At 42.4% G+C, this 21,992-nt stretch overlaps 1 protein-coding gene across 1 annotated transcript in view; it reads right to left on the reverse strand.

The window, feature by feature from the left end:
• LOC142010963 (GTP cyclohydrolase 1-like) overlaps window positions 1-21,992 on the reverse strand; it is a 23,590-nt gene continuing 1,598 nt past the window's right edge. The window contains 5 exon segments of the mRNA XM_074989650.1: window positions 1-3,839; window positions 9,835-9,919; window positions 11,747-11,778; window positions 14,280-14,335; window positions 19,233-19,342. Of these exon segments, the coding sequence (XP_074845751.1) occupies window positions 3,713-3,839; window positions 9,835-9,919; window positions 11,747-11,778; window positions 14,280-14,335; window positions 19,233-19,342 (410 nt within the window). The 3' untranslated portion in view covers window positions 1-3,712.

Genomic DNA, 21,992 nt, shown 5'->3' on the forward strand with positions numbered 1-21,992 from the left:
TTTTGAAAAGAAGGGGCCTGTGTAGACATAGCCTCGGCGTGTGTGTGACACCACTCCGAAGAAATTCAGATGTCACCCAGCTGTTTAGCGGAGTGCCCACAGCGAGGTTTTTTGGTTTTATGGGTGGTGCATGTTCATGCACACTTCAGGGTATATAAAAAGTCCATTCCCCACATGGATGGAAAAGATTCCCCACGTGGATGGAACACTGCTGTCAATTCATTTTTAAATATTACATTCAATTTTTTAAAAAATTACAATTAAGTTTTAATTGCCCTGTTAATCAATAATAGTACCATTTATTCAAATATTTTGTATAATTTATGAAACTTTCAAATATTGATTTCAATTCCTATAGAGAATACAAAGTGTACAGTGATTTTATTACAAATATTTCCACTGTAAAAGGTATTAAAAAGTTACCTTTACAAGTGCTGTTGTGCAATCTCTTTATCGTGAAAATGCATTACTATGTGGGGAATTACAGGCAGAAGCCCATAAATGTAAATAAATTTGTCTTAGTAATGAGCAGAACAAGAAATAGGACCAAGTAGAATTGGGCTGTCAGTAAAGTTTTGCATTGTTTTGTTTTTGAGTGCTGTTTGTGACAAATACAAATCTACATTTGTAAATTTCCCTTCCATGATTAAATTATTATACTACAGTACTTATAAAAGATTAATTGAAAAATACTATTTTATTCCAGTGTAAATATTTAATAAAAATGATAAAGTGAGCAGTTCATATGTTAATTGTAATCAATATTTGAAAATGTAGAAAAAATTAAATTGGTATTCTATTATTGAGTGATTAAAACTGCAATTAATTTGATTAACAACAAATTAACTCAAAAAAGTTAATCACTAGAGTTAACTGATTGATTAACAGCCCTTAAAAATAGTAAGTCTGGTATATGTGAGAATAGAGAGAAAAAACAGAAGAGATCTTATCATTTACTGAAGCTTCTTCTGTTGGTGAGTGAGATAAGCTTGCCTGGGTCTGCCCCGATCTGAAGAAAATGTTTGTATCTCAAATGCTTTCCAGTAAAAAAAAACAAAACAAAAAACAAAAAAAAAAAACCCCACACTTTCTCTTATATCCTGACTTAACAAAGCTAAAACATTACATACATGAGAGCAGAAAACACAAGAGTTTGCTACACAATCTCCAGGTAACAAAGCAAAAAGCTAATAAAGCATATGTAAAATATAACCATGCTCCAAAAGATTTTTGAAGATTCATGAATGCAGTTTTCACAAAATGCTCATATCAATGTTTTAGCACCACTATTGATCACTAAATTATGCAACTCTTGATTAAAAAAAACCTTCTCTATGACTGTTCAATATTCAGTCTTGAATAGAGTCAGCTGGAAAAATGTTTTTCTATTAAACGCTTCATTTATAAAACAATATTTACTAGTTTAACTAACTGCTGACATTTAATCAGACATATACTGCTTATACTGTGTTTCCCTATGTTTGCCAAAGGTTAAGGCACATTCACAAGTGATTTTGACGTGAGGATACTCTACATTTAGGGGACACAGAGATGTATCTCAAAATACATTTCCTCGAAAAATACAGTATCTCTAGTGCTGTTTGGGAGGAGGTATTTTATTTATTTTTTCCCCAAGAATTTCAGTGCTTTTTAATATCAACAAACAACTGCTGAAAATAGGTTAAAAAAAGTATATTTTTCTGTGTAAATATTTGGGTATATTTTCTTCCCATTTTAGTGTGTCAGAACCTTAAAACATTATCTGCTAATAGCTCGAAATGTGTACATGGGGGCATGAGATCCCTCAATATATTCAGATGAACATGCACTTTAGAGCATGTGTGCATGCCTGTTTGCATAGATACACAGACTACCGTACTGTATGATCATAATACATATAGCTCATGCAATATATTGTCTTTCTTCTAATAAAACATCTATTTTATATATTTACATGATACAAAAGTAGGATGCAAATTGGAGAATAAACATTTTTGTAAAATCTGGAATTTTTTCTGTAAAAATCAGCTTAAATAGAAAAGAAAGGGGCTTAAGTGTCTGTAAAATATTGTTCCAACACTGATTTTTAAGTTTGCTCTTCTGGCACCAGTCTGATGGGGGACAGATCATCTAAAGAAAACAAACATTTCCTTGGAACTCAGTTGTGGCATATTCTAGTAACCCTCCTCAGACTGAGTGGTAATTCCTGTCGCTAGGAGCAGCCCCACTAGAATGAAAGGTACTAGCTGCACAGCAAGGTTAGTAGAATATGGCCCCCTAGTGTTCTGCATTTATGATCTCCAGGAGGAAATTCCAAAGCTACATTTTTGTTCTGACTGGTTTAGTAATGCTATGAGACTTCCTCGCTAAACAAATGTTGCAGGGTTAATTACATTAAAGCCTTTATACAAATTTAGGGCTCCAGCATTACGGATACACTGAAGTTTTAAAAGAGCTGATCTTTTATCTATGCCTGGGCACCTAGAAAATCATTCAGTTCCAGGAGATACCACAATGTGAGTCAAGAATAGACTTTTTGATGCAATCACAATCTTAGGGAATATTTCTCATGCCATATCATCTGCTGTTTCTTCAGGAGTCAAAGGAACGTTTAGAGGGAGTTGGACAGGGGACTCAGCCATAAACAATAGATCTTTGCAGTGGATGAAAGGTACTGGGGTACTTTGCATACATTTGAAAAAGCTGCTGGATCACTAATAGATTGCTTAAAATGTTATGAATTCCCATTGGTTGTCACTGAGAAACTTAGGCCTTTTGGAAGACTTTTAGATTATGGGACAGGCTCTCTGGAGGAAAGCTGAACACGGATAGCCTCATTCCTCTCTTCTGGTTCTGCAAAAGCCACTCCATGCAAATAGGATATGTTTGAACTTCTGCGTTGCAAGGCAGGGGAGCTCAGCTGAGCAGGAAAAAGACAGAGCTAGAGATATGCCACTCTCCACACTGTCACCTCCAGGAACACTTATGGGGACTGTCTGCCTCCCATTCAAGCAATAATGGGAATTGGCCAGGCTTTGGGCTCCATGTGTCATCCAGCTGGCTACCTGCAAAGGCCATTCCCCAGACAGGACTGCTGGAAAATAGTGGTCATGCCTCTTTCCATCTGGGAATTCTTCTCTCATGCTCCCACCACAGGGGCCAGACAAGGATGCTGTAGGCTTAGATTACAATTCCATACCTCCCAGACATCCCCTTACGGCAAATGGATGCCTTGGCTGGGGAGATCTGCTGGCTTCCTGACCTATTTACCTAATCCAATGGACACAACAATGCTAAAGATTGATTCATGAATGCCACAGGATTTGTGCATAATTTCACCTTCCTGTGGCTGCTTGGTTTGGTTTTTTGCTTGTTTTTTTGTTTTCCTTTTTTAATTTTTTATTTTTTTGTGGGGGGGGTTGTGAAGAGGGGAAGAAAGAGTATGGCTTAATTTAGCTCCCATCTAGCAACAAGTTTTCATGGCACTTTATGATTAGCAGTGGGAAACTGCTAATCTCTTTTCATTTCAGTAACTGTGATTCTGGCACCAAATATTTTACAACACTACAAGGCATTACTGAGACCCAATCTGTCACACAGCTATTTCTAATGCAAAGACTCTGCAGAGTCCTGCATCCCACTTGGTAATTAGTTTCTGGCAGTGGATTTTACTGTTAGAGCCAATGAACCGTGAATGGGAAGCTGTTTCCATTTAATTCTTAATCAGCGTAAGAAACTCCTCTCTGGTTTTTGGATCTTCTCACAAGACTCCAAGCATGGTGCTGGTGACAGTCCTGCTGTTCATTTTGTGAACCCCTCACATAACCATGCACATGTGACTAGAAGGCAATTGATTAAATAGTCAGCTTTAGTTTAGATGTTAATAGCCTGAGATAATTAGATAAAATTACCTCTAAGACAATCAGCAATACACTGTGAGCCAAGTGGTGCTTTTGATAAATTAAAGAGTGTCCAACCATAGCAATCCCCAAGGTACACGAGAGTTACATTCCTCGTCTACATAGAATTTCACGTAAGTCGGGGAGGGCTTGGAGGGATGGGATGGGGCCCTGGGGAGGGCTGCAGGAAGGTGCGGTTGAGCCAGGGCAAGCAGGGGGTTGGACCCGGGCAGCATGGGGCTTGGGTGGGAGTTGGAGCCCGGCCAGGGGGTTGGAGGGTAAGGGGTTGGAGCTGGAGCCCCCCGTGCCAGGGGGTGTGAGCTAGGGCTGAGGGGGCTGAATGGGGTAAACCAGGGTGGGGGTTAGCTGGGGCAGGGGGTAGAGCCTCATGCACCTGCAGCGACTGACAGCTAGAGCCCCCATGCATGTTGACGGCTGACAGCCCAGCGCATGAAGTGAGGGGTGAACTAGGGACCTGGGAGGTTGAGCCGGGCAGAGGTGAGATTGAATGGGGGTGGGTTGAGCTGGCAGGGGGGTTAGATCCCCTGCGCATGCCAGTGGCGGTTGACAGCCAGAGCCCCATGCACAGGGGCACGGGTGAGCTGTGGCCATAGCGGGGAGGGGTTGAGCCAGGCACGGGGGTTCAATGGGGGCTGTACCAGGGTGGGGTGGATGAGTGGGGGTGGTTTGGAGCCCTGCATATACTGAGCCAGCTGCACAGGGGGAGGTGAGCTGGGGCCATACAGGATCTGGATCTGGGTCCAGGTCTGGGTCCGTGGGGGTTGGAGAGGAGCCCCAGGTGTGCGGCTGGAGCCCCCCCACTGGGGGAAGTGAGCCAGTGCAGGGCTTAAAATGTGGGTGAACTAGTGCAGCTGTCAAGTGGCACTGCTTTGGGAAGCAGGGGGCAGGGACTCTTCGCCTGCCTGGCTGCCCACAGGAACAACCAGCTAGGCAGGCTAAAAGCCCCTTCCCCACACCTTCCCAGAGTGGTGCCTCACAATGTTCTGGGAAGGGAGGGGAAAGGGGCTCTTAGCCTGCCTAGCTGCCCGCAGCTGTGGGAACCTAGGCAGGCTGACAGCCCAGCCACTTCACATTGTGCTAAAGTCGCGTAAAGCGATTTCACACAAAATGAAGCTATGTAAAGCAAGGGATTACTGTATTATTTATTGTGAGCAACCAGCTCACTCCAAGCTACTGACAGAAGAATCATTCTTGAATTCTATTTTATTTAAATGTTGTAGTGTTTCAAAATGACATTCAGTAGGCAGGGAGGGAACAGTCTTGCCAGGCTCCTGGGCAAGGGTAAGGGTTGGTTCTGTGCTCCTGGAAGGGGCAGAGCCTCAGGTAGAAGAAGCAGGGCTCAAGGCAGCCAGCTCTCAGAAACACCAGGACAGTATTGTGCCACACCTGCTTCTCAGACAGCCATATCTGCCTAGAATATGCTATGTGGTGCTCCGGTGGCAATCTAAGGGCCCAGGTCACCAGCAGCCAGGAGCCCCAGGCGCTTTCGCATCACCAGGCCCTGGGGCAGTTGCCCTCTTTGCCCCACCTGTTGTGGGGTTGTTTGTTTACAGCTGTGTTAATTCTTTCTTTTATTTCAATTTCAGTCAACAAATATTGACAGAAAATGTAAGCAGGCTGTGTTTGAACTACTCTACACTGCAGTTAAATATCCATGACCAAACGTGCAAGCTGACTCCAGAATAGGGTTATGGGATTCTAAATTGCAGCGCAGATGTTCAAACTTGAGTATCTTGTGAGTGGTGAAGGTCTCAGAGCTTATGCTCCTATCCAAGCTCTAACATCTACGCTGTCTTTAAGCAGCCCTTTAACCCAAGCCTTAGTTGACCAACACAAGCCAGTCACGGGCGTTTAACTGCAGGGCAGCTGTATCATTAAATTTATTGGTGCCAGATGTGACTGGTCCACATTTGCACCCTCAGCAAGTTTGCGGATGACACTAAGCTAGGGGGAGAGGTAGATATGCTGGAGGGTAGGGACAGGGTCCAGAGTGACTTAGACAAATTGGAAGACTGGGCTGCAAGAAATCTGATGAGGTTCAATGAGGACAAGTGCAGAGTCCTGCACCTGGGCCGGAGGAATCCCAAGCATCGTTACAGGCTGGGGTCCACTGGCTCAGTAGTAGTTTTGCAGAAAAGGACCTGGGAGTTGTAGTGGATGAGAAGCTGGACATAAGTCAACAGTGTGCCGCTGTAACCAAGAAAGCTAATGGCATATTAGGATGCATCAAGAGGAGCACTGCCAGTAGATCCAGAGAAGTGATTATTCTTCTTTATTTGGCTTTGGTGAGGCCACATCTGGAGTACTGTGTCCAGTTCTGGGCCCCCAGTTATAGGAAGGATGTGGATACACTGGAGAGGGTCCAGCAGAGGGCGACCAAAATAATTAGGGGGCTGGAGCATCTGACTTAAGAAGAAAGGTGGAGGGAATTGAGACTGTTTAGTCTGCAGAAGAGAAGACTGAGGGGGGGACTTGATAACAGCCTTCAACTTACTGAAGGGAGGCTGCAGAGAGAGGCTGTTCAGTGTTCACAGATGGCAGAACACGGAACAATGGTCTCAAGTTGCAGTTGGAAAGGTCCAAGCTGAACATTAGGAAAAACTTTTTCACAAGGAGGCTGGTGAAGCATTGGAATGGTCTACCCAGGGAAGTAGTGGAGTCTCCATCCCTGGAAGTGTTTAAATCTCACCTCAATAAAGCCCTGGCAGGGCAGATCTGATGGGTTTGGTCCTGCTTAGAGCAGGGGGCTGGACTCTATGGCTTTTTTAGGTCTCTTCCAGCTCTATTGTTCTATGATTCTATGTTGTTTGTCTTAAAAATGTACACACTGTGTGAATTACTAAGCATCAGCATGCACAAGTACAAAGACTTATACCTATCTGAGTGCACACAGTCAGTGAAAAATATACCAAAATCTTCATATGTCAACTCAAGCCAAGTTCCCCATACACACACACTGCAGCATTTGTTAGACCAGGGGTGCGCCTCCCCAGGGGAAGTGTGAGGTGACTCCCAGAAAATTTATCGCAATTGCTTTCTCACTGTATAAAATTTTAAAGTTTAGAATTCTTTATAATTAATATTATGAATTTAAATTATTAACATTAATTGCTTATTAAATATAGGGGAACTCGGGGTGAGATCAGATACTTAAGAGAATGTCTACTTTCACCATTAGAGCTATTTGACCATATTCCACCAAACTGCTTTAAACTGGTTACGACAGAAACTAACATCTTGCTAACAGTGTTACATTTTGATTGGCTGATGCAGCCAGAGGTGATATTTCTTCCTCAAGGCTGACACTGTTAAAAAATGAGGTTGGACACAATATTGCACCTTTGTAGAATTACTGCAATCTTCACACACATTCTGTGCCTTGATTACGCCTGTTCAAGGTCACGCGTACCACTTTCTCTGGCATCATGCCATATTGTTGTGTGCTTTGCCCACATGCACTGGTTCAGTTAGCAGTCTGTCTTCGGCGCGGGTAGTTGTTTTTGCGTTTAACTCTACCACGATTGATAGTTTAGTTTACATTTTTGTCCCCTCAAGAAGATGAGAAAATGTCAAAGAAAGGGAAATACAGTGAGGATTATGTGAAGTTTGGGCTCACATGCTGTCTTGACCGCGATGGAACCAAAAAACCTCAGTGCTTTTTATGTGCAAAAGTTCTCTGTAATGATAACATGAGGCCTGCCAAACTGCAAGAGCATTGTGCAAATGTCTACCCAGGAAATTCTGGAGACTCGCTGGAGTTGCTGAAGCAGAAGAGAGCTCAATTCCACTCATAAGGCACTTTGCCCAAGTTGGGTTTTGGATCTACTCAGAAGCCACTCCTTGAGGCCTCCTACAAAGTGGCATACCTCATCGCAAAGAACAAAAAGCCTCACACAATCAGTGAGACTCTGATCAAGACTTGCGCCCTTCAAATAGTGGAAGTTGTTCTCAGAAAGCAACAGAGGAAAGAGATTGCTGAAATACCTCTGTCAAACGACATCAGTTGTCAAATTTTGGATATGTCATCAGATATTTTGGATTAACTCATGGAGGAACTCAAGAAAGTGACTCTGTCCTTTGGACTTCAGTTGGATGAAAGTACTGATGAGGCTCAATGCAGTCAACTTTTGGCTTTTGTGAGATACGCCACCGAAATGTGCATCAAACAACAGTTTTTGTTCTGTGAACCCCTGTTGGCTACCACAAAAGCTGCTGATGCGTACCAGCTAATCGACGAGTTCTTTTCAAAAAAATGGACTGGACTGGAAGGTGAAATTGGGCTTCATATGCACTGATGGCACTCCTTCCATAGTGGGGAAAAAATCTGGCTTTGGAGCTTTGGTGAAGATGGAGGCCCTACAGGTGGCGGTCATCCACTGTTTTCTATATCATCATGCATTGGCATCAAAAACCTATTTCACCAAGACTGCAATCAACCATGCATACTGCTGTTCAAGCAGTGAACTTCATCCAGTCTCAAGCTTTGAACCACAGACTCTCCAAAATATTCTGCCAAGAAGCTGGAGTTGCTTATGAAGTATTGTTATATCACACAGAAGTATTCTGGCTTTCACATGGAAGAGTCTTCACTCGTGTTATGGAAGTTAGAACTGAGATAGCCATGTTTCTTCAAGAAAAGGAAAACTGTGTGAAGAGTTTGAAACCCAAGATCTCATTGTATCGTTGGCCTATCTTGCAGATATATTCTCGCAATTGAATGACCTCAACTTTTCACCTCTAGGGTCAGAAGTGACTGTTCTGGATGCAAATGAGAAAATTTCTGCCTTCCAGCAAAAGCTGGCTCTTTGGAAGAGGCACGTGGTGAAGAACAATTATGCAAATTTTCCTACCCTGGAAAATGTTCTTATCTCTGGAGAGGGTTTGTTAGAGACGGTCCCAAATTGGATTCAAGGCAATATTTTGAAAATCTCATGGACTCTTTTGAAAATTACTTTGTTAAAGACAAATTGAAAAATGACAAGTGGCTTCGAAATCCTCTCTCCTTTAATTTGGACTCCATGGATGATGCTGACATACAGAAGGATGACCTCATCAATTTCCAGAGCAAAGCTTTGCTGAAGCAAGGATTCTCCAGTCATAATCTTGATGAATTTTGGTGCTCTCAAATAGCTGCCTACCCAGTTTTGGCAAAGAAATCTCTTTCAGCCTTGGTCCCATTTGCTACTACCTATCTCTGTGAATCTGGATTTTCAACATTGGTCAGTGTGAAGACAAAGGCTAGAAATCAGTTGGATGCCAGGCATGACATGTGCCTAGCATTGTCCAAGACTGTCCCTCGAATTTCTGTCCTTACTGACCGAAAGCAGCAACAGCCATTTCATTAAGGTGGTCCTGAAGAACTTTTTAATTTATTTATTTTTATATTTTATTGTGTATGTGAGGAACTGGCAAGAAATAAAATTCCTTTAGTATCTTAATTATGTCTTGATTGGTTCATTGATTAATTTGGGGAAGGACAGGAGGTGTAAACATTAAGTTCGCTTTCAGGGGAGGTCTGAGGGCCAAAAGGTTAAGAACCCCTGTGTTAGACTGTTGACATCATCCTTTACTCACAAGGTCACTATTTCTTATAAGCTACCATCTGAACATTTCTCTGTACTAAGAAGCTATCTATCCAGGTACTTAAGTGGCCCCAACATCAGTCGTTAATGAATGCATCCTAACATGCACCCAGTGAAGATCAGTGGTATCTGGACCCCAATTTACAGATGGGGAACTGAGCCAGAAAGATGAAATGGCTCATCCAAAGTCCTCTACAAAGTCTGTGGTGGGAACTGACACTCAGCTCCCCCAAGTCTGGTTAGTGCTTAGGTAACAGTGGCACCTCAGATCTTGTGGTATAACTGTTTTTAGAGGTTGGCTTTAATGGGACTGATGATAATGAATTACTTACGATGCTTCTACAATCACAGCCACTCCAGCAGGTTTCAGAGCCTCAGTAATTGCCAGAGCGATCTGTCTGGTAAGCCGCTCTTGAACTGGAAAAAGAAGTGTGATTTTTCTGTACTTAATTGCCATTCTTGGTACCCCTTGCAAATTCTTAAAGAAAACACATTCTTAAGATGTTGCATATGCAGTCAAATTCTCCCACTAGCTAACTAAAATAAAATGAGCCTTGTGCTAGAAATGGTTTTTAAAATTATGTTTCGATTTGAGTTTAGTGCTTTTATAAAAGTACTGGAAAGGCACCTTTGGAGCCGTGAAATCCTTTTCTTTATCCAGTGAACATGTATTTACCTGCCTTGTCTGCCCATAGGATTTTTAATACTTCACTTACTCCCCAGGAAATACATTACCCAAAGTCAGCTTCTTCTACACTGCAGAGACTGCAGTCCTCCCTGGCTACCTATCAGAGGTGGGCTGTGAACTGAGTACACTTCCTCATTCTTTCAGAAAAGGGGACCCACCACATTTCATATAGCTACCTTCCCCATTAAACCAGCCCAGATGTTGAACTTTAACCACTGAGGCTCTGGACTTAGGCCACCTTACTGCATGGGATAGATACCTCAAACATCCAACTCAGGCTCAGGTATAGGATCAGGCTGCTTTAGTTTATGTTTTTTGCCTAGTCTCTTGACAACTTTATAAGCCACTCTTATTATGGTCCCAGTTCAGGAGAGTACTTAGGCCCATGACTAACCTTAAATACATTTACTTCAACAGGACTGATGACATAATGAAAATTAAGCTTAAGTACTTTCTTCAACTGGGCATCCTCTAGCTCAAGAGTTCTCAAACTTCACTGCACCATGACCTTTGGGTTGTCAACCATTGTGGTTTCATCAGGTCTCCCAGAATCAGGTTCAATCTCCTGAAGCCAAACCCAGAGATCAGCCACTTAAGTGTGGTGATGCACGAAATTTAGGAGAGAATGTGAAACCACCTCCCCATTCCCACAAGGACCACACCAGCTGCTTTCAGGAGTGGCATCGAGCTAGAGCAGGCAGAGAACCTACCTTACCACTGCACCACCAACTGGGATTTTGAGTTGCCCAAGGTAAGTGCTGCTTGAATGGAATCTGCACCCTCTCACCCCTTGTGCACGCCCACCACTTTACTCCACCCTTGAACCCCCTCCTGGAGCCCACGCCCCAGCCCATAACCTGAATCTGCTGCCCCAACTCTGAGCCCCCTTCTAAAGCTCACACCCACTTCTGCACCCCAAACACCTCCCACACCCAGTCCCCAGCCCAGCCTTGAAACACCTCCTGCACTCAAATTTAACCCCCGAGTCTGCACCTACTCTTGCACTCCAATATCCTGCGCCAAGCTCATCACTGAGCTCCCTCCTAACACCAAAGCCCTTGGTCCCAGCCCAGAGCCCTCCCCCTCTCCTACACCCCACCCCAATGAGTGAGGGTGAGGGAGAGTGAATGAAGGAGGGAGATGGATGAAGTGACCGGGGGTGGGGCCTTGGAGAAGGGATGGGACAGGCAATGGCACAACAGTGTTGGATTTGTGTGATTAGACAGTTGGTAACAAAAATTACTACATGACTCCAGGAAGGGACTGAAGCCTGAGCCAGCCCAGGCCCTGTTGCCTCAGGTGGAAAGGGAGCCAAAGCCTAAACTCTAGTGCACTGAGCAGTGGGCCAAAGCCTGAGGGCTTCGGCCCAGATTTTGGCTCTGGGCAGTGGGACTTGGGCTTCGGTTTTGACCCTGGGCCCCAGCAAGTCTAGACCAGGCCTGGGGACCCCATTAAAATAAAGTTATGACCCACTTTGGTCTCTTGACCCTCAGCTTGAGAACTGCCACTGTAGGCAAAATATAGTTCAGCAGAACAGAGAGAGAAAGGATACAAACCTTGCAGTCTTCGACTGAAGATTTCAACAATTCTGGAAAAAATAATAAATATTTGTTTCTGATTTCAAAGTAAATTTTAAGTTTAGCTTAATAGACTCTCTGGGTATGACAGGTGTTACAGTAAGGTGATATTGGCTATTTAGAATGCTAAAGTATATTGTAGTGTAAGTGATTTTACATTGCAATATGTAATGTGATTTAAATACAGTTGATATTCAGTCCATTTTAGAATACTTCATTTATTTATTAATATATTTCTTTGTACCACTTATTTTAACCCAAGGATCTTCTAAATGCATTTAGAATCCCTTATAGAAAGCATTTAAAAATAAGTATTGCCTTAAAAGGACACTATTCAACCCAATTACAATGTATTTTCAGTCTGTGCATTATCAGCCTTTGTGTTACATTTGTAAAGCAGCCTCTCATTGGTCATTAGAACGCTGGTGCTCAGAATGCAGAAGAATAGATCATGAATTACAACAGGATCACTACTAGACACTGTTATAGTCTGTTATTGGTATCTGGATTGTTCTTTTAAGATGTATAGGCCATCAGCTTTTACTTAAGCTCAGCCTGTTGAGCAGAAAAAGGTACATGTTGAATCACTCTAATCCAGAACTCCCTCATCCAGCAATACCCATAATCCAGCACGAGTTTAGTTAGCTGGATGACCACTTAACATGACATGGCCAAATTTTCCCAGTCCCATAAATTTTGTTTACAGACACCAGTCCTGGCTTTCAGTGTTCTGGGCTGTTATTTAGCTGTAATTTACCCCTAAATATCTTGTAAGAGCCCATTAAACAGTATCAAAACAAAAAGCAGTCAAGTAGCACTTTAAAGAATAGCAAAATAGTTTATTAGGTGAGCTTATGTGGTACAGACCCAATTCTTCAGACCATAGCCAGACCAGAACAGACTCAATATTTAAGGCACAGAGAACCAAAAACAATAAGCAAGGAGGACAAATCAGAAAAAAGATAATCCAGGTGAGCAAAGCAGAGAGTGCAGGGGTCAGGGGGAGGTCAAGAATTAGATTAAGCCAAGTATGCAGACGAGCCCCTATAGTGACTCAGAAAGTTCCCGCCCCGGTTTAAACCACATGTTAATGTGCTGAATTTGAATATAAAAGCCAGCTCAGCTGTTTCTCTTTGAAGAATGGTGCGAAAGTTCTTTTTCAGTAACACACATACCTTTAGGTCATTAATAGAATGCCCCATTCCATTAAAATGTTGACTAACTGGTTTGTGGATCTGGAGTGTTTTGATATCTGTTTTGTGCCCATTAACCCTTTGTCTAAGGGAGTTAGAAGTCTGTCCAATATACAAAGCATCTGGGCATTGTTGGCATATGATGGCATCATGTTCCCATTAAACAGCTGAAGTGTTGGTCATGTGCTTAAAAATATTGACCTCCCACGATCCAGTAAAGTCTCTCATCTGGCGCCAAACAAGTCCCAAGGATGCCAGATTATAGAGCTTCAGCATGTATTTCACTTATAAAAAAAATATTACTACACAAAAAGAGTCACATAGCTGAAAACTGTAGACAACTTTGATATATGCTAACGAAACAAATAATGAAATCCAAATTAATGCAGCACCACTTCCAGCAGCTGCCAATAAAGCGTAAAACTGCCAGCTACTTACTCTTTGCTGCACAATTCACATAAGTCCTCAGGGCTGCTGGAACCATTTGTACGGGAGGGGTGCCAATAACCATAGAACCAAACTGGAACACCGGTTTGTAATGGAAACCGCTTCAAGCATGGGGTGCAGCACCACCCCCAGCACCCCTACTACCAGCACCTATGTAAGTCCTTCCTCAGAAGCAATACCCAAGTACTGCAACATGTGCACAAACCTAACGCACTAAGACCATTTCAGTCCGAAGTGGGGAGCCAGTGCCAAAACCAATAGCCCTCAAAGAGAACGCTCTCCCACAAAGCCTCCTTCTCTTAGCAGCTGGTCAGGAACATGTCGTATGCACAGCTTGGGAAGTCTGGATGGTTGTGGGGCTTTACAAAGTCAGCATCATCAGAGCTGCAAGCACTTACTTGTGCAGGTTCTCTGATAAGAAACTATCCTGAAGATTTGCAGTGGGAAAATCCAAATTTTCTGTTGCAAAGCCTCCTTCTCAGCTCACCTTCACAATCCTGATTACTGGTTTACATGAACAGGGGAAAATACTGCACCCTGCTGCCATGGGGCCCCCACACCATGGGGAGAGCAAAACACTCCACAGGAGGTCCATATCGCTCTGCAGCAGCTCCATGCATTCCAATGGGCTGGTTGAGCAGGGACAGGGGATCTGCTACTGCAGAGCCATCAGCCCAAAGGAGCCCCAGGGCTCACTGCAGCCCCAGTGCTTCTGTAGTGGCTCTATGTTGCTGCCAGACATCTCAGGGGAAGTATACCTGTCCCTTTTCCTCTGAAGAGCATCCCAAAACATGGCACCTCATTTGGGCTGTGCAGTGAGAACAGGATTTGGCCTTTCCATCTTCATTATATCATTGCATGGATGCACTTACCTTGCAAGCTTGCTTAGTCCAACAACTTTCTTTGTAGGTAAGTATCCAATATGCACCTGCAAATATGAACAGGACTTTAAGCACTGAACAATTACAACATTCTGGATTCTGTAGGAAAGTTGAAGGTCTTAAGGAACTCTGGGCTCTGAAGTGCAACGTACACAGATAGAGGGCTGTGCCTGTGAGAAGCCCTATCCAAGACAATGGGTCTTCACACAGTCTGCCCATTCTGGAAATTGCAGGATCAGGTTGCCCAGAACCTAAACCTGATGGCTTTTGGCATGCTCTTTAGTCTAGTGATGTCAATGGGAGTTTCAGTGCTGCTTTTAATGACAGCAGGACTGGCTCCTTAATGCAGACAAAGTGCCCTGTGAAGTCAGACCTGAACGATGTAGCAGATGTAATTAAAGGTGGAGAAGGTGCATATGTGTAGATGCTGTGTAGCTTATGGGGATATGTAGAGTAAATAGGGTTACTGGTAAGGAAGAAGACAGGCAGTAACTGGCTGCACATTCCAAACAGTTTGAGCTCTCAAGAATGATCAGTCTTCATTAGGGTGACCATATGTCCCATGGCTACATATGGGACGGGAGAATGGGGGGGCCCCCCTCCCCTTTCCCTGAGCCTTGGGGAAGCAGCAGGGCTGGAGCAGCCCAGGCACCCCACCCCCACTTTCCATGAGCCTCGGGGAAGGGGAAAGTAACTAACCTGCCGGCTCCCTCTGTTGCGGAGCACATGTACTGGCATACAGTACATGCTCTATAGCAGGCAGCTGCCTCTGCACAGCAAATACAGGACAATTAGTCCCTTTTGTCAAATAACTAGGGATGCCTTTTTGGCATCCCAAACATGGGACTGTCCCATCAAAAACGGGATGGATGGTCACCCTTGTCTTCATCAAATAAGTGTCAGAGAGAGGCAGGAGAAGGGAAAGCAGCAAGTAAGAGAGGAGTTGTAATAAAGGAAAAAGCAGTGTGAAAGGGAAGATGATGGAGCTAGGGAGAGGAAGAAGTAACATACGCAATATTTTTTTATTTAAATCCCTGCAGTGGGAGCTTTGGTTGTACAGTGATGGTCACGTCAGGAGGCTGAGCGCAATCATGTCTGAAGAGTTTAAGTTTTGTTTGGAAGACATTTCACAGAAAATTTCCCTTCCTGTGGTCCCCAAGCTCGATCCCATGCAAATATGCAATCAAACCCTCCATTGGCTTCTGTGGAGATTTAGTGTGTATAGGGAGCAAGGATCCTATATTTCCATGATAAACAATCCAAAATTCTCTGATGGGAAAAAAGGAAGATCTGCATTTTTCCACTATTAAAATGAAATTTTGCACATTTGTTTCCCTGGCTACAATATAGGTATCAGCTGAACATAATGTTTTATTGATAAAGTTACAATTTTTAAGCAAATCCTACCAGTGCCATCAATCATTAAAATAAAATAGAATAGTCATAGTGTATTGTTTCTCTGCTGTTGTTGATGGGCAAGCTGTTTCAGCCTCTGCTTTTCTTCTCACTCAGTTTGTTTAGTACTTTCCCCATGTTACATGTTCTGCATATAGTACAGAAATTGTCCTTGCAAAGTTCAGTGACAGAGTCTTTGGGACTGATTTTTTGGCATATTTTTGTAACTAATATTCACGGATGGGAACTGAAGTTAACTCAGTAATAATGGCAGATTTCAACTATCCCCATATTGGCTAGCATAATGAATACTGGAGAAAATGAGGTAGGTCAGAAGTTAAAATAGGAAAAGAAAAAGTTAAAAATTATTGTAAAAAGCTAAATATCCTCAAGTCATCAGGGCCTGGAGAAATGTTTCCTGTAACACTCAAGGAGCTGATTGAGGAGGTATCTGAGCCATTAGCTATCATCTTTGAAAAGGAAGATGGGAGAGATTCCAGAAGATCGGAAAAGGCCAAGTATAGTGCCCATTTATAAAAAGAAAAATAAGGACAGCCCAGGAAACTACAAATCAGTCATCTTAACTTCTGTGCCAGGAAAGATAATGGAGCGAATTGAGGAATCCACCTGCAAATATCTGGAAGATAATAAGGTGATAAGTACCAATCTGCATGGATGTGTAAAGAACAAATCATGTCAAACCAACCTGATAGGTGCCTTTGATAAAATAACAAAGCTAGTGAATAAGGGAGAAGTGGTAGATGTGATGTACCTAGACTTTAGTAAAGCATTTAATATAGTCTCACATGGCCTTCTTATCAGTCAACCTACATGGGGCTACTATAAGGTGGGTGCTAATGAAGTGCATGGCCATTTCGAAGTTTGGGGCTAGTGTAGACAAGGCCACTAAGAGACAAAGTAAAATAATTTTTTAACAAGTGCTACTGTAGCTCAACAACAAAATAAAAGGAAACAGAGAGGTCAAAAGCTACCCTATAAAAGTAGAAGCTGAACCCCTGTGAGGAAAATAGAAAGGTACGTAAACTCTGGCAAATGAAATGTAAAAATAGAAACAAAATAGGAAGAAGGGTTCATTGAAGGTGGGGTTTATTTTCAAAATAGCCCTGTCTACACGTTTTTCTTTCGAAAGAATCTCTTCCAAAAAGAGATAATGCAAATGAAACACAAGATATGTATATCATTGCCTCATTTAAAATTTTTTAATTTCCCCTATTTGCATTCCTCTTTTGAAAGAGGAGTGCAAGTGTAGACACAGTCCTAGACTTCTTTGAGGGGGTCAACAAGCATGTGAACAATGAGGATCCAATGGACTTAGTGTACTTAATTTTTCAGAAAGTAATTGACAAAGTCCCTTACTGAAGTCTCTTAAGCAAAGTAAGCTGTTACAGGACAAGAGGGAAGATCCTCTCATAGACTAGTAAGTGGTTAAAAGACAGGAAACAAAGGGTAGGGATATATGGTCAATTTTTAGAAAGGAGCATGGCAAATCTCAGTATCCCCCAGGGATCTGTATTTTTTCAAAATATTCATAAGTGATCTGGCAAAAGGACTAAACAGTAAACCAGCAAAATTTTCAAGCGATAAAAAATTATCCAAGATAATTAAGTCTCACGCAGACCACAAATAGTTACAAAAGGATCTCACAAAACTGGATGAATGGACCAAAAAATGGAGATGAAATTCAGTGTTGGTAAGCACAGAGTAATGTGCATTGGAAAATATAACCCCAACCATACATACAAAATGTGGGCTGTTACCACTCAATAAAAGTGATCTTGGGGCTATTGTGGATCTTTCTCTGAACACATCCTCTCGGTGTGCAGCTGCAGTCAAAAGAGCAAGCAGAGTGTTTGGAATCATTAAGGAAGAGAGATATATAATAAGACAGACAATATCATATTGCCTCTGTATAAATCCATGGTTCACCCACATCTTGAATGCAGTATGCAGTTGTTGTTACCCTGTCTCAAAAAAAGATACTGCACTTGGAAAAGATTCAGAAAAGGGCAAGAAAAATTATTAGGGGTACAGAACAGCTTCCATACGAAGAGAGATTAATAAGCTAAGACTTTTCAGCTTGGAAAACAGATGACTAAGAGGGGACATGATGGAGATCTGTAGAATCACGACTGGTGTGGAGAAAGTGAATAAAGAAGTGTTATTAATTCCTTCTCATAACACAAGAAGCAGGGTTCACCAAATGAAATAGGCAACATGTTTAAAAAAATAAATGAAAGGAAATTTTGTTTTGCTTTTTTTCCTGCAAAATAGTCAAACGGAGGAACTTCCGGCCAGAGGATGTTGTAAAGGCCAAGACAATAAAAAAGGGTTCAAAAAAGAATTAGATAAATTCATGAAAGATAGGTCCATCAACAGCTATTAGCCAAGATGGGCAGGGATAGTGTACCTAGCCTCTGCCTGAAGCTGGAAATGGGTGACAGATGAATCACTTGGTAATTGCCTGGACTGTTCATTCTCTCTGGGGCACTTGGCATTGGCCACTGTTGGAAGACAAAATACTGGGCCTCGTGGCCATTCTTATGTTCGTACACTGAATCTGAGATGCATTAAAACCTGAACCTCTATAGTCTATTGAGTAACTTCTATACGCTGGAAGCAGTTTATTGGAATATATATATATATATATATATATATATATATATATATATATATATATATATATATATATATATATATATAGCTATGTAGATTTTAAAAGCTCTCAAAAATCAACCAGAAAAGGGGGAGACTGCACATGCTGCATAAGCGACACTGGTATTTTCAGTAAAATACAGTTAATAGTTATTTGTTCATTTTTCACAAAATGTCAAAAATAAAGATTTTCTGTAAAAATGCAAATTCCATGTTTTTCCATAGCAAATGGATTTCGAAGATTCCTCCTAAAAAGCTTGTCCAAGGGTAATAATTTCCTGTTGCCTAATTGTAGAAAATTTAGCTTTTCTTTCGTGCTGCTAATTTGCTTCATACTGCAGATGCAATTAGTGCACAAATAAATTCTCTTCTTATCACAATAAAATGCTCTCATAAAAATTGGCATGTTTTAAAACTCTTCCTAAGGATGTTTATTCTGGATTCTACAGGACTACACTGGGTATGAGCAAAACTCACCCTGGCTTTTCAAAACATATTTTATTTCCCTTTATTTAGTACAACGAGGGCTGCCGACTTATGGGGTGCAAAGGGGTCAATCCCTCCCAGGCCTGGTGTTTCAAAGCAGCAGTGGCAACCGGCACCCCCAGCCCCTTTGAAACACCATGGCAGCACTTCTCCACCTGCCTGAGGCTGTCAGGAAGTCGGGGACAGGGCCCCAGCGCCACCGTATGGGCAGCACTGAGGGCTCCCTGCCCTTGGCCCCACCCCTTCTGCTCTTGGCCCTGCCACTTCCAAACATGGAGCCAGACCCCTCGCCTCCATTGTCCCACGGCCTGTGGTGCCTGTTGCCACTGCTGCGTAAAACATCCAAGAATGCTGAATGACAAATACTTGCTATAGGAGATGAATAACTACCTTGCCAAAGAAGGGTACCAAGTGGTGCTCACAAAGGGAAAACATATCAATATCCTTAACAATCACCATTTTATCATGATCTTCATCAAAGATCGCGTCATTGAGTATATCTGAAAGGACAAGACGAGCAGTTAATGGAAGATTCTACACAGGAGTCTATCCCAAACCACAATTGATAAGTACTTTCCTAAGCACAAAACAAAATTTGACATGAGAGAGAAAAGCAAAACCTCAAACCCTTTAAAAATAGTTTTAACATGGACATATTCATAGCTGCAATTCAATGGCTATATAGAACTAAAAGCATATCCAAAAGAATCCTTTCTAAGTACAGGTGGAATCCTACATTCAGCCTACACACCCTATCATACATGCTTACAAGAAACTTTAAACACAGGTGTGTCATCCTCTGGACTTCAGCTCTGCCATGCAGTGCTAAACTGCTTTATGTTATTTCTAATTTTGGGGCCCAGGTCCCAGTCACAGGCAGGGTTTAGGGAGCACTAATCACAGCACAAGCTTACAAACAGAAAGAGGAAGGCACCCACTGTTTAGATGTTTGAGAGCTTATTGCCGAAGAGACTGCTAGAGAATTTTATCTGTTTATAGAAGATGGGTCCCAAGCACACAAATTCTTTATCAAATCTGTACAGATTGGACCTCCCTGGTCTGGCACCCTTGAGTCCTGAGCCATTGCAAAGGAGGGAGTTTGCCAGACCAGGGAAGGTCAGGCTACTGCTGGAAGCCTTGTTCCAGCCCACAGGGCTTCCTGCCCCTGGCTCACACCCCAGGCCGCTGCAGCTCCCTGTCCCAGGCCAGCAGTGACGCTGCTGTCCCCCAGCTGGCAGAATTCCACTTTCAAACAAACGCTGTGGCTCCCAGTCCAGTGATGGCTCCTTGTCCTCAGCCACAGGGGCTGCCTGCCACCAGAAATTCTGAGCCCCCAGATGCTGGCAGCCTCTGTGGCTGGGATTCTCTGGTCTAAGAACATCCGTGGTCTATCTGCTGGATCATGGATGTTGCCAGACTAGAGAGTTCTGGACCAGGGAGGTTTGACCTGTACGTATTTATTTTCCTTTGAAAGAGAAAAGTGTAAACAATGAAGAACAGAAAAAGGTGTCATCTCAGAGATCATCTCCTATTGTGGATATTAAAATAGAGAATAAGCATCAGAAAAATACGAATGTGGGGGGCAGGGGTGAATTATAACTAATATAAAATGTGAAGAGTGGAAAAATAAAAAATTCAGGATAAAAATCCCTGAAATGTAACACTGAAATGGATTCTTACTCCTTGATGTTAAGTGTTCGTATAACAAATCTCTATTTCTAGAAACAGTAACAATAAACCTATTTGAAAGCCCCCATAAATATTTGCAAGCTCAGGGCCTTATTTTACAAATTAAAGTAGCAAAGGTAAGTTTACACTATACTAATATGCTTCCAGGAATAATCCACACACACCCACTGAGCCTGCTGACATTTGACTCCCTCCTCCACCTTTTCCACTGATGCTCAACATGAATATCTTGTTTCCTGTTAATTGCACCAAGACAGTGCAAAGGAGACCCAGCCTGGACAAGGACTCCATTGTGCTTGGCTTTGCACCAACAGCACAAAATGACAAATTACTTTTCTATGAATGATGCATCTGACTGTGTTCAAATGCATTAATTTGAAAAATACTTCTCCCTTCTGCCCTGCCCCACTTACCATTTATACATATGATAAGCATCATAAAGATAAAGCATAAACTGGAAAAGTTTCCCTGTTTTTAATTCCCCTTACTTGGATCATATTTCACTGATTGGACACTTCGTATGGTCAAGTCTATAAGACAGGAAGAGTTTTGAAGATTTACAAAGATGAAGCCTGTTAAAGGCAAAGCCAAAAAGCACATTCTGGGAAACTTGGAATTTGCCACTTTAACGCAGTGAAAAATGACATGCTATTCTATCACAGATCAGAGAGATAAGGTGGGTGAGGTAATATCTTTGGACCAACTTACAGTAAAAGAGACAAGCTTTGGAGCTTACACAGAGCTCTTCTTCATAACTGGGAAACTTACTCACAATGTCACAGCTAAATACCGGATGGAACAGATTGTTTAGCATGAGTAGTTAGCACATATTTCAAGGGGCCAGTAAGGTAGTCCATTAACCCTTTAGCTCAGGGAAGCCCCTAGGCAGGAGGGAACTGTTACCAGGTTATAGGCTGTTGTAAGTCATAAGTCTCTTTTCAGTCGTTGACTTTCAGTGTCTAGCAGAATGATGAATTTTGAACTGTCAGGTTCCCTTTTTTATGAGCATTAGGCAGGTTTCCTCTGAGGACAGCTATAGACCTATTGGATCTATGGCTTATTACAACAATCTGCAACACACAAACCCTTCCAGCCCCACCCCCAGACAGAGGTGTCTTCCTTGCCCCATGCCTTCAACTCCAATGATCCCTTGAAATGTGCTAGCTACTTACCTGACCTACCTAAGGCAGTGACAGAGAGATAGCCATGTTAGCCTGTATTCTATCAAAACAAAAAACCAGTCATGTAGCACTTTAAAGACTAACAAAATAATGTATTAGGTGATGCGCTTTTGTGGAACAGACCCACTCCTTCACATCTAAGGCAGTGGTTCTCAACCTGGGGTACACAGACCCTGGGGTGGGGTGTCTGCGAGGGTATTGCAGGGGGTCTGCAAAAAAAAAAAAAAGAAAGAAAGAAAAATTATCAAAGAAAAAAATTTTAAATAAATTGCAAAGTTAT

Source organism: Carettochelys insculpta, chromosome 3 (assembly GCF_033958435.1).
Source record: "Carettochelys insculpta isolate YL-2023 chromosome 3, ASM3395843v1, whole genome shotgun sequence".
Classification (NCBI taxonomy): domain Eukaryota; kingdom Metazoa; phylum Chordata; order Testudines; family Carettochelyidae; genus Carettochelys; species Carettochelys insculpta.